Source organism: Taudactylus pleione, unplaced genomic scaffold (assembly GCF_031769625.1).
Source record: "Taudactylus pleione unplaced genomic scaffold, aTauple2 ptg000609l, whole genome shotgun sequence".
In the NCBI taxonomy this organism is placed as follows: domain Eukaryota; kingdom Metazoa; phylum Chordata; class Amphibia; order Anura; family Myobatrachidae; genus Taudactylus; species Taudactylus pleione.
Genome location: NW_028285011.1, coordinates 16,400,700 through 16,414,130, shown reverse-complemented (window position 1 = coordinate 16,414,130; position 13,431 = coordinate 16,400,700). Strand labels below are relative to the sequence as shown.

The 13,431-nt window shown below is 45.3% G+C and overlaps 1 protein-coding gene across 2 annotated transcripts in view; it reads left to right on the top strand.

Annotated features, from left to right (window-relative positions):
• DMD (dystrophin) overlaps positions 1-13,431 on the top strand; it is a 2,214,077-nt gene that overhangs the window by 1,071,386 nt on the left and 1,129,260 nt on the right. Inside the window, exon 44 of one of the 2 annotated variants that reach the window (XM_088454197.1) lies at positions 1,409-1,584. In XM_088454197.1, the coding sequence (XP_088310323.1) occupies positions 1,409-1,584 (176 nt within the window). Of the gene's footprint in view, positions 1-1,408; positions 1,585-13,431 lie in introns of those variants that run through there. The other variant, XM_088454193.1, reaches the window with a different exon arrangement.

The following is a 13,431-nucleotide window of genomic DNA, read 5'->3' as shown; positions in this document are numbered from 1 at the left end:
ATCAGTACAAATGTTCAAAACATGGTGTAAGTGTATCTTATGTATGTTTGGCATAAACTGGTTGCATCAGGGACAGACTGGGGCTCCAGATCAGCCCTGGCATCAATCTTTATGCGCGCACTCATGCAATGGGGACATGGCCTCACCACATGGGGCCTGGCCTCACTGCATGTCCCCATCTCTCAGTATCCCAGCCGAACAGTACGCTGGGAGGCAGAGCTGCTCGGACAGTGTTCAGTCTGGACTGGCACATCAGGCCATCGGTCCTTCTGGCATTTGCCAGAAGTGCCAGATGGCCGGCCCGGCCCTGGGCCGCATATATTATGGGCACTAACGTATACACTTGTGATTTTTGCAATTTTACATATGTACATACAATATCTGTTTTTAGTGAATACATTTTATGAGGTAAATTTACTAAAGTGAGAGTTTATAGAAGTGGAGATATTGCCCATAGTAACCAATCAGATTCTAGCTACTATCTTCTAGAAGGTGCTAGTTAAATGTTAAGCTGGATCTGATTGGTTGCTATGGGCAACATCCCCACTTTAGTAAATTTACCCCTGTGTCTGTGATCTTTGATAAGTAAAAGAGGGGAATGGTAAGAAAAGCCAAGGAAACAAACAGAAAGGAAAAAAATAATATGTATCAGTACAAGTGTAGATCATATATCTGTGAGGCAGCTCTTCCCTGTTCTTGGAAATTTCCAGTAGGCAAGAGTCTCACAAACCCTAATAAACTCTGCCCCTCACACACAATAGACTCCCTTATCACTAATCCAAAAAACATAACCATCAAAAAGCGACTATTAGAATTTCCTAATGGGACCATTCTCAACTCATCCTTATAGTTTAAAATGTAAGCTTACAGACAGGATTACACTTCGCTTTTTACTGTATTGTCAGTTTTTCCATCTTAGATTCCGACGAAATAATAATGTGCAGAAGGGTTCATGGGAATGTACCTCTTGAGACATCCCTTACTATCCACTGGGAGTGTCATTGTTACTTCAAAATTTGTGGTTGGGATGAATTTTAGATTGGGGAAGGACAATAATATAAAGGGACCATTTTTTAACATCACTTATTGAGAAAATAAAACTTTCTATATCTCACAACTTTCACAAATTGTGGGCCACAATAGGGATGGAGCGTAAATAAATGTGGGCAGTATTTCACCAAAAAGTGGGTGCTTCTAGTTACCTTGGGGAAGGGTTTGGGCATATAGGGAGTGGGGCTTATTTTGTCTCGGTGTCTCATGTTTAAATGCTGGGAGATTATCAGTACTTTGCAATGATAAGTAATGTATATAACGTGTGATTGTGGCAGCTGTGCTGAGCAATACTAAGCTGCTACAGTGAAAAAAAACCAGTGCAGTAACCGTTGCTTTTATTTTGTAATCATTTCAGGTACTCGAAGATGGCATAGGACAGCAACAAGCTAACGTCAGAGCACTGAATGTATTTAGCGGAGAGGTTGCTGAGCAGTCCTCGCCTGCTGATTCTGCTCATATTAAGGATAATCTGGATACCTTGAATGTACGCTGGAATACAATCAACAGAAAGCTAAATGAGAGAAGGCAAAGGTGAGTAAAATGGATCAAGAAAATGTATAATCATCTGGGAAAATGTTTCTCCAATAACCCCAACTGGTCACAGCAATTTCCTCAATCATGCACAGATCCCCCTGTGCCCACTGAGATCAATGCTAAAAATTTAACCTATTAAGGTAACTTTGGGTCTGGACATGAGAATACCTGACTTATTGCTTCAAAACTTTGTGCACACTTAACACTTTGGCTTTTTCAGCTTGTTATGGGAACGAACATATGTGTAATGATTGTATTTTAGGGGCCTATTCATCATTACTAAACTGGAGGTAATTAGATTTAGAACTGGCATGGAGTTCTACCTAATTACCAGAGGAATTCATCATTCCTCCTCTATTAACTATCTATTCCGAAAAGCTGCCATTTTTGCGATGACAGCTTTTCAGGAAATAGATAGTTATCCCTGTCTACACTAACTTACCGCAACTGGAAACAGTGCTGCGCATGCGCTGTTACATTCGTTAACCCAGCGCATGTGCAGCACTGCCTACACATGCGGTAAGTTTGTGTCCCCCCCCCTCCGCTCACCTGCCCCCCTCCCCCCGCTCCACCCGTCCCCCCCTTCAGCACTTACCTGTCCGCGCAGCAGCCTCCGGCTCCGTTCTGCTGGGCTGTCACATGGTCTCCCAGCAGACCACAGTACAGATTAGAAAAAAAAAAAGTTTTTTTTTTTTCTAATCTTTATTGTGTTCTGCTGGGAGAACACAGTGTCCGACCAGCCTCTGGAGCCAGAGGACGCACCAGACTGCCAGAGGAAGATGCCGGGGGACCTGTCCAGCTGGAAGCAGGTAAGTTTCACCTAAATTCATAATTTTCGGAATTTGATGAATACCATAATTTCCACATCCCCATACTAATGTATGGGGAGTGTGGAAATTAACGCAGGGGGACTTAGCAAGGAGATATCAGTGTTATCTCCTGTGCTAAGTGGCTTCATGAATACTAAAATAACATTATTTAAGGAAAATGTCCTTAAAAACGTTAATTTAGTGTTGATGAATAGGCCCCTTAATAGCTTACATCTTTGTCCAAAGAGAGAATGCAGATCTTGACCTGATATTCTAAATCAGTTTCACTCTCTTGCTGTGTTGTCATCTGTAATGGCGCTCTCCATGAGTGTCTTGATTCACTTAATGTGATTTTTGTATTGAATCAGATTCTAAGTTTGAATTAAAACATGCTACTTAGTTTAGCCAAACTGCTGATTCTTTTATGCATACAGAAAACATAAGTTTCCAATGCCATGTAGTTCCAGTGTTTATATGTAGGTAAGTATATTGTTGATGGGACCTATTTATGAACATAGTATAAAGAAGGATTATTGTGGGGATTTATAATATACTAGCTGCAGTACCCAGCTCCGCTCGGGTGGAAGTCGGTGATCTATCTCTCCCTAGGAAGCCAGGCTCCCTCCCTCAGTGGGCTGCACTCTGGTGATCTCTGCCACTTGGACACTATCTCCCTTGTAGTGAGCCATGCATCCTGCACAGGAACCACCTCTAGGGACTTGAACTGAGCCAGCCCCTCTGTTTTCTTCAGTGACTGCCCTCCGGTATTCTCGTCACTGAGGACAGTGCTGCAGCCTCCCCAGATGACAGGGAGCTCCACCGAGCACCGCATTGTATTTTGAAGGGGACTGATTGTGAGAGCTATTTTATGATATGGCTGCAATTTGTCAATTTATCTGTAATTTTTGTGAGCATTATTGTGAGAAACTTTCAAACAACACCAATTACTAACAGTGCATTTGGATACCCAGAGGCTGAAACAGAGTTGGTAGCAAAGCAAAGAAGAAGGAGCAACTTTGCTCCTGGACAAACCATGCTGCAATGGGTGGGAAACAAGATGATATACACTTTTGTTGTGTGTAGAAACTAGGGGTGAGCGGGTCCGGGTTTCTGAAATCCGAACCCCCCCGAGCCCCCCCGATCCGAGGCCGATCCGAGTCAGGCTCGACTTTTCCCGCCTGACCCGGACCTGAAATCGAGGCAAAACGTCATCATCACGCCTTCCGGGTCTCGCGGGTTTTGGATTCTATATAAGGTACCCGCGTCGGTGCCATTTTCTCACTCGGCTGTGGACAGTGAAGAGGGAGGGTGGGGAGTTAGGGCTGGCTGGGCTGTGTAGTGTTGTGTAGTGTTGTGCTGTGCTGCGCTGTGCTGCTGTTGTCCATAGGGGCTGTGGCCACTCCTCCAAATTCCATAGGGGCTGGCTGTGTTGTGCTGTGCTGCTGTTGTCCATAGGGGCTGTGTCCACTCCTCCAAAGTCCATAGGGGCTGGCTGTTTTGTGCTGTGCTGCTGTTGTCCATAGGGGCTGTGTCCACTCCTCCAAAGTCCATAGGGGCTGACTGTGTTGTGCTGTGCTGCTGTTGTCCATAGGGGCTGTGTCCACTCCTCCAAAGTCCATAGGGGCTGGCTGGACTGTGTTGTGCAGTCAGTTGTCCATAGGGGCTGTGTCCACTCCAAAGTCCTGTGCAGTGTCCCAGTCCTAAAGGGGTGCTGTAGTGTTGTCCAGAGGGTGCTCTGTCCATCAGGGGTGCTCCCCCCAAGTACAAAAAAAATTAGGATTTTTTCTGTGTTTGTGAATTGTGTGCGCAGTAGCCGCACGTGCATCAACAAAGTAGCGCCAAGCGTGCGCCTGTGTCATAAGAAAAGGGCCGGCTGGCTTGTCCGTTAAAAGGTGCTGTAACCCCCAAAGTGCACTCCAAACAAAATAAAAAATAATTTTCTGTGTTTGTGAATTGTGTGCGTAGTAGCCGCACGTGCATCAACAAAGTAGCGCCAAGCGTGCACCTGTGTCATAAGTAAAGGGCCGACTGGCTTTCCGTTAAAGGGTGCTGTAACCCCCAAAGTGCACTCCAAACAAAATAAAAAAATATTTTCTGTGTTTGTGAATTGTGTGCACTGTGGCTGCACGTGCATCAACAAAGGAGCAGCGCCAAGTGTGCGTCTGTGTCCCATAAGTCTGTTAAAGGGTGGTGTAACCCCCAAAGTGCACTACACAAAAAATAAACAATTCTTTTTTTTCTGTGTTTGTGTGCGAAATGTATGCGCAGTAGCCGCACGTGCATCAACACAGCAGCAGCGCCAAGCGTGCGCCTGTGTCATAAGTCAAGGGTCGGTTTAGACATCTAGTCCGGACTGAAGGACATGCCAACAATTTCTGACATGTCTACTGTCACTGCATATGATACTGTCACCACTGACAGAATGGTGGAGGAATTATTTTCTGTGTTTGTGAATTGTGTGCACTGTGGCTGCACGTACATCATCAAAGGAGCAGCGCCAAGCGTGCGCCTGTGTCATAAGTAAAGGGCCGGCTGGCTTGTCCGTTAAAGGGTGGTGTAACCCCCAAAGTGCGCTCCACAAAAAATAAAAAATTCTCCTTATTTTTTCTGTCTTTGTGAATTGTGTGGGCTATAGCAGCACCTGCATCCTCAAAGCAGCAGCGACAAGCGTGCGTCTGTCTGTTAAAGGGTTGTTAAACCCTCAAAGTGCACTCCACAAAAAATAAAAAATTCTCCTTATTTTTTCTGTCTTTGTGAATTGTGTGGGCTATAGCTGCACCTGCATCCTCATAGCAGCAGCGACAAGCGTGCGTCTGTCTGTTAAAGGGTGGTGTAACCCTCAAAGTGCGCTCCACAAAAAATAAAAAATTCTCCTTTTTTTTTCTGTCTTTGTGAATTGTGTGGGCTGTAGCCGCACATGCATCCTCAAACCAGCAGCGACAAGCGTGTGTCTGTCTGTTAAAGGGTGGTGTAACCCCCAAAGTGCGCTCCACAAAAAATAAAAAATTCTTCTTTTTTTTTCTGTCTTTGTGAATTGTGTGGGCTATAGCCGCACCTGCATCCTCAAAGCAGCAGCGACAAGCGTGCGTCTGTCTGTTAAAGGATTACATTAGTGACAGCATCCAAGTAGGCATGTCAGAAAGTCCGTACCTGTACTGACAGGAAAAAGAGGCAATTTGGAGGCCCCTCTACAAAATGGCTCTATTTTACCTGAGTTGCCCCCCCTCCAGTGTGTACTCCGAAAGAGTGTTTAGTGCAGCCTGGAACCTTGTCAGCGAAAGGCGTAGGAGGTTGCTTCCACAAAATGTGGAGAAAATGTTGTTCATAAAAATGAATTATTAACTCTTCCAGGGAGACCAGCCTCCAGAACGTACGGAGGGACATGTGGTGGTGGATTCCAGCGGGGACGAATTAATACTCTGTGAGGATGAGGATGTACACAACAGTGAAGAGGGTGAGGAATTGGTGAATGAGGAGGATGAGGACGACATCTTGCCTCAGTAGAGCCAGTTTGTGCAGGGACAGATTAATTGCCAGCTTGTTTTGTGGGGGCCCAAACGAACCATTCATTTCAGCCACAGTCGTGTGGCAGACCCTGGCGCTGAAATGATTGGTTTGTTAAAGTGTGCATGTCCTGTTTATACAACATAAGGGTGGGTGGGTGGGTGGGTGGGTGGGTGGGTGGGTGGGAGGGCCCAAGGACAATTCCATCTTGCACCTCTTTTTTTTCTTTGCATTATGTACTGTTTGGGGCCTAGTTTTTCAAACTGCCATCCTGTCTGCCACTGCAGTGTCACTCCTAGATGGGCCACGTGTTTGTGCCGCCCACTCGTGTCGCTTAGCATAGTCATCCAGCTACCTCGGTGCAACCATTTGGACATAAAAACACTATTGTGAGGTGTGAGGTGTTCAGAATAGACTGGAAATGAGTGGAAATTAAAGCTATATAGGTTAATAATAGCATAGGAGCAGAAAAACCCCAAAATTCTGTGATTTTAGCTGTTTTTATGCTTTTTTTAAAAAAAAAAATACAGATCCAAAACACTAAACCTAGAACCCAAAACAGGGTGGTTTTGGCAAAACCAATCCAGATCCAAAACACGAAGAAAGATCCAGATCCAAAACCAAAACACGAAAAGTGGCCGGTGAACACCCCTAGTAGAAATTGCACTATTATCTCTTAAAGTTGTAACTAACTTGAAGCAAAACTAATTTTGTGGTGGTATCTGACTGGTGAAGTGTAAAGTGCTCCACAAAAAATTACTAGCCCATCACTCGCCCACCTTAAATCTTTTATGTGATCTTTTAAAAGTCACCACTTCCTATAGACCATCTTTTCTCCACCTTATATTATTACCTCTGCATATTCTACCTGCTCCAGGGCCTGATTCAGAGCCGGACGCTATTTGCGCTCGCTCGTTTAGAAAAAGGGGCTGGCTATTTAAATTGAGCGCTCGCTCTTTGCGGTCTGTTGACGCCTCTATGTCTGAGCGAGCGAACGAAATATGCGCTCGCTATTTTGTAAAGACACCCCCTGGCCGCTCGCATCCTTCGTCATCTCCGCTATTTATTTGATTAATCGAGTACATCGAAAAGGCATCTGAACTGCTCGTAGTGCTTGTGGTTGGATTTTCCTACCGAAATCATGCGACCAGTTCAGGCTAAGAAACAACCAAGTGACGTGGTCGATGACGCTGCTTTGTTAATTATGCACACCCTTAAAACGCCCATTTTGACCTTTTGGCACGCCTGCCTTCCCCTGTTACCACCCACAAACGCCTCAGTCTGTCACTCAAATTAGCAGGCATTCGCTATATTGCGAGCACACAATTTCCGACCGCAATGACTGGTTCGCGCATGCTTATTACAACCCATACGCATGCGAAGTTGTCCGAACATCGCTCGGAGCGAAAGAGTGGCCACTTACGAGCGGCTCTGAATCAGGCCCTCAGTACCATGTCCCACAAGCAGCTATTATCCAGTATTGCATTACTATCCATTACACTCTCAGGATAGACTGCAAAAACTCTTGAGCAGGGACCTCTCTACTATTGATCTCATGTCTGCACCTCCTTTGTCTGTACTTAATTTGTTTTTATATATGATTTTATTTGCATGCTGTGCTATGCTGACTGTCTGCCTATACAGCTATACAGAGTTTTGAAACACTTTACAAGTGTTGCATATGTACGTATAAACAGGGCTGCCAAGAGAAATCTTGGGCCCGGGTACAGAAACATCCTTGGGGCCCCCCAGAAGGAGGTGTGGCACAGCATGTTGGGCACAGCTGCACCTCTTTGTGGGTGTGTCTAGCATGTGAGAAGTACCCACTCACAGGAGCATGGCATAGCACCCCGCAGCTGGGACAAAAGTATTCACAATTAGGATGCGGGATAGTCCCACCATATCTGCATATTTAGCTGGATGTAACAGACAGAAATTAAAGTGCAACAACGTTATTTAGTACATTTCTTATGTGTATATAACACATAAATAAAATCTATTTTCTGTCATAGAGATAGATGAATGAAGAACTTAATTTTGACACATCACGTCATCTTATAACACACACACATTCCGCAGCACATATCCTAACCCACTGCTCCTTCCTCACTATCTACCCCATCTGTGTCACCTCTGTCTGCTCCTCCCCTTTAGAATGTAAGCTCTCGTGAGCAGGGACCTCCTCCCTCACGTGCTTCTCCTTCCCCTACTTATACTAGGCCCTCGTCCCTCACATGCTTCTCCTTACCCTATTTATACAGGGGTCTATTTACTAAGCAGTGTTAGGAGACAGAGTGAAAAGTGATAAGGTGCCAGCCAATCAGCTCCTAACTGTCATTTTTCAAACACAAATATACAAAAAAATTGAAATAACAGCGCTGTTATTTAAATTTTGTTATATATTTGACAATTGCTCAGATCTTTTAGGGAAGATCTTTATTGAAATGGCTGCAGCTTGCTTAGAAGCGCCAATAGTCTCTCCGACTACTTGTTTTGTTCAGCCATTTTTCAAACACAGCCTGTGACATGTCAGTTAGGATCTGATTGACTGGCACCTTATCACTTTTCACTCTGTCTCCTAACACTGCTTAGTACATCGACCCCACAATCATGTACTACTAACTCGCAGGGCCGCCAAGAGCCAAGGCGGGCCCCGGTAATAGGGGGTGTGGCCTAATCTCAGGAGGCGTGGCCACGCCCCCTTGCCGAAAAGAAATAAATAAAAAAGATTTGCAGCGCCGCGCCGGGGAGGGGGGCGCTCTGAGCCCCCTCAGCCCGGCGCAAAGCCAGGGAGGGCGCGATCAGTGTGATCGCTCCCCCGCACAGGCATAGGAGACTGCTGTGGCTGCTTCTCAGCAGCCACGAGCAGTCTCCAACTGCAGCTCAGCACACGCTGTGTGCTGGGCTGCTGTGAGGGAGGGGGGGCGGCGGCGGACCCGGGCCCCCGCCGGGCCCCTCAGAAAGCCCGGGCCCGGGTAATCTGTACCTGCACCCCCCCTCTCGGCGCCCCTGCTAACTCCCCAAACAGCACCTAACACTTGGTTGCTGACACCCTGCTGCTTGTGTTATTCAGCAATGTCTATAAATCATGTCCTTGTTCTGCATTGTTTTGTACTGCTAAATAAATTTTTTTCTTGTATACTCATTTATGTACTGTGTTAGGACCTGTGGAACCTTTGTGGCACCATATAAGTAAAGGATAATAATATAAATATAGTAGGATGGTGGCACTCCAGATTAGAAATAAAGACACAGGGGGTCATTCAGACCCGCTCGCGAGCGTCGGACACTCGCAAGCATGTCGATGTTACCCCAATGCACATGCGCACGACGGAGGGAGCTTCGTCGTGTGCATGCGCGAGACCCGGACAGCGACAGCCAAGCTGTCGCTCCGGGTCTCGCACCAAAGAGGGTGTGCTGTCGATGGTGACTGACAGCACGCCCCCTTTGGTGGGTGAGTCGGGGGCGTGGCTGCCAGATGGAGGCGTTCCCATGGGAACGCCTACCGTCTGGGTCCGGCCCCACTGACATCACTAGTGATAGAGCCAAAATCACTCCAAGGCTTGCAGTCACCGAGACCCTACCACAAGGGTCTCGTCGCAAGCCCGATGGTTGCGATGGTCTTGACCATCGCAACCTTCTTTTTGGCCGCTCGCATATGCTGTGGGTGGTCACCCACAGCTATGCCAGCGGCCAGGAGGCCGCTCCATTTTTAGGTAGGAGGGCACTGATTCAGAGCGAGCGCTCTGGTCAGAGCGTCCGGCTCTGAATCAGGCCCTCATTGCAGCGTTACAAGATTTCAATGTTTCAGCGCCTTATTGTGCATTTGTCGGGAACAGCATTACTAATTCATTCCTGAGTGCCGCCATCCCACTGTATTTATCTATATCAGCAGCATGGAGGGCACTCAGTAAGCAGCACCTTTATTGAAAACAATGAGTGTCAGACCTTGCATTATATAGATATATATATATATATAAAGTCTCCAGGTCCGGCACTCCAGATAATAAATCAAATCCTGCAGGGGTGCCCTCACATAGGGATAAATAGAAGCATGAAGGTGCAGCACTCCCCTCTCAATAAATCAAGCAGAGACCAAAGGATCAATAGAACGTTTCAGTACTTTTAGTATTATCTTCAACCATATGGTTGAAGATAGTACTAAAAGTACTCAAACGTTCTATTGATCCTTTGGTCTCTGCTTGATTTATTGAGAGGGGAGTGCTGTACCTTCATGCTTCGATATATATATATATATATATATATATATATATAAAATATATATATATATATATATATATATATATATGAAGAAAACATAGAAAGGGGGCGCCACATCATGCTTAAAAGTATAACAATATTTTATTGCAATCTTTAAAAATGACAATGCTCGTACCAGAACAAGTGTTCAGAGCCACCGCTAGCGTAAACAGCACAATAATAAGCAGAGGCAGTCACCCGGTCTGTAACCTGGACGTCTCCAAAGACTTCTCTGGGAACTGGTTCCTTTGCACAATCCAAAACGCCAAGACACGCACTACATGTTTTGTCATAAGACTTCATCTTATCAGACCGGGTGACTGCCTCTGCTTATTATTGGGCTGTTTACGCTAGCGGTGGCTCTGACGAGCATTGTCATTTTTAAAGATTGCTTAGTAGCGCTGCCACAGGAGTAGCAGTGTTACTTACCTGTCCCCATTGTCGGCTTCTTTGCATGTGTGACCTGAGATCATGCATGCGCAAAGCCGCCAGGGAGTCAGTGAGGAGGCGATGGAGGGATCCCCCTCTTCGCATTCCCAGGAACTCCTTCCCATAGGAATGAACCGGGCAGGCAAACTGGCTTGTTAACCATGCGGAAATGCTAGGTTCCACATATAGGACTTCCTGATATCCGGTGAACTCTGAATACTTTGTAAAACTCACTTTTTCGGAGTTTGCTGAGTAATATAGTGGACCTTTTTGGACCCCTGATGATGAATGGCCCGGTAACTTAATATGCGGAAACTAGCATTTCTGCATACTGTAGTTAACGGGCCATTTTTTACATATGATTAACAGGCCCCTTAGTGTGGAATATATCCAAAGTAATATATTTATGTAAAATCTAGACTTTAACTGACCAAATTTTGCTAAAGTAGATGAAATAGCATATTCATGTAAAAGAGAAACAGATAGACTATTACACCACAATGTACAAATCATTAGGTAAGTAAGGCTGGCATTCTTTGAAATCGAGTTATTTAACTTAATTTATATTATTAATCTGAAATAGTCATATAATGGGATCATACTTGTCACACTTGAGGGTTGGTTTGGGTTGGAACAGCTGTGGGAAACTGAAGAGGAGATTTGAGAGGCGTAACCGATGTTGATGAATTCAATAACTTGATGACAAGATAATTGTTAAGAATCCAATGTTGACAAATTGATGAACTTGATTGGTTGGGACCGATGTTGATAAATTGAAGAACTTAATTGATATGAGTCCGATGATTGGAGACATCGGAAGGGACCAATGGTTGGCGGTATCGGCTGGAACAGATGGTGGCTGTAAGAACAAGTCTCAGTGGTAAAATCAGACTGGTGTGCAAGATGGTATAGGAGACTTTTACCAGATTTAGCAACTGCATATAATGGACTGGGACCGTACAGATACAGAGTACCTGGGAGCTCAGCACAGAGCTTTAACTTCAGCAAGAAGTGACATTGTACTGGCAACAGAGGCCAGTCAGGATGAAATTTATAGGAGAGGATCCCCAGGGATTGGATGCTGCAATCAGCTGATCTGGGAGCAGCGCTCTGTGAGGAGGAAGAGCGTCAGGCAACAGAGTCCAACATGGCTGTGCCCATACTGTGGTTTAGCAGGGAACTCTGGCAGCTTGTGTGCCATCGTGCTGGGAAGACACGCTATGAGTAAGAGGCTGCGTAGAGCCATCTCCATACTCAGTGACAGGACACTGAGCAGACACAGACAGACATCAGCACCAGCCGGAAGCGTTGTGCAGCGTGAGCCGAACTCTGTGCTATCCTGAACAGGCACCGTAGAGGTAAGAAAGTGGTTTTTAAGGACATGAGCGTGACAATACTGATGCACAAAAATAAGACATTTACAGTAACTTTCAGGTTATGAATAAACCAATATATTAAGGTCAACTGAAGGTGTAATGAGTATGGCAGCCAATGCTCTATAGTGCTGCAGTAATGGGCTAACTGGTTATTGAAGTTTTGTGGCCCAAACTGTTCAAAGGATAAAAACACTTGATAATTTATTATTGTGTTTAGTATTCATTAAACATTTATGGAAAGATATGTCAGAGTGTTTGAAGTCCAGGCGTCTGCTGCATTGCAGAGAAGCCACAGGCATCATTACCATCTCATCTCTTGTACAATTTCAGGTGCTCATACAAATGCCTACTGCTGCTCAGTAGAGGGCATACAGTACTGTAGCCTTTGTTTATGCCAATGCTTTTGTAGTGTAGACCTGACTTTCATGCCAAGCCCTTGCCTTCCAAATGTGAATCCACTGCTTTTCATTGATAAACATGTACAGAAACACAGAATTGAAACGGTGTGCTACAAATCCTGATGTGCTGCAGGGGGGCAAATGTGCAGGCAGGCTTAGATATGGAGAGAGAGACCAAGTAACTAGCTTTAAATCTCAAACTAAAGCTAACTAATATTTGTGTGCTGTATACAAAGAAGGTGGATTTTTACTAGAAGCATATAAAAATCCATTTGCTTCTCGTGCATTTCAATATGTAATATGTAATTTCCAGGTGCTAGTAAATCCAAATGATGCCCAATGCAAGAATGCCTCTCTCTTTATACATGTGCGTGTATATGTCTGCATGTGTATATGTATATATATATATATATATATATATATTAGGGATGAGCGGATTCGGATTTCTGAAATCCGAGCCCCCCCCCCTCGATCCGAGCCGAGAACCGAGTCAGGCTCGGGTTTTCCCACCTGACTTGGACCTGAAATCGAGGCAAAACATCCCGCTGTCGGATCTCGCGGGTTTTGGATCCTATAAAAGGTCCCCGCGTCGGCGCCATTTCTCACTCTGGCTGTGGACAGTGAAGAGGGAGGGTGGGAGTTGTCCATCATTCCTGGACAAAAGTCCAGGAATGATGATGTTTGTCCATGTAAGATGACTTTTTGCTTCTTTCTGAGTTCTATTTTTTTGGAGGGAAAAATCCGAACTCGGTGTGCAAACTCGAACCTATCCGAGCCTGCACATCCCTAGTTGAAATAAAACAGGATGAGGATATTGGTGTAGCTGGCGCTGAGGAGGAAGTTGATGTGGAGGATTCTGATGGTGATGTGGTTTGTTTAAATCAGGCACCGGGGGAGACAGTTGTTGTCCATGGGATGAAAAAGCCCATCGTCATGCTAGGGCAGAAGACCAATCATTCCACCTCTTTGGTCTGGAAATATTTCAGTCCAAATCCAGACAACTGTCTTGCCATATGTAGCGTATGTAAAGGTGTAATAAGTAGGGGTAAGGACGTTAACCATCTAGGA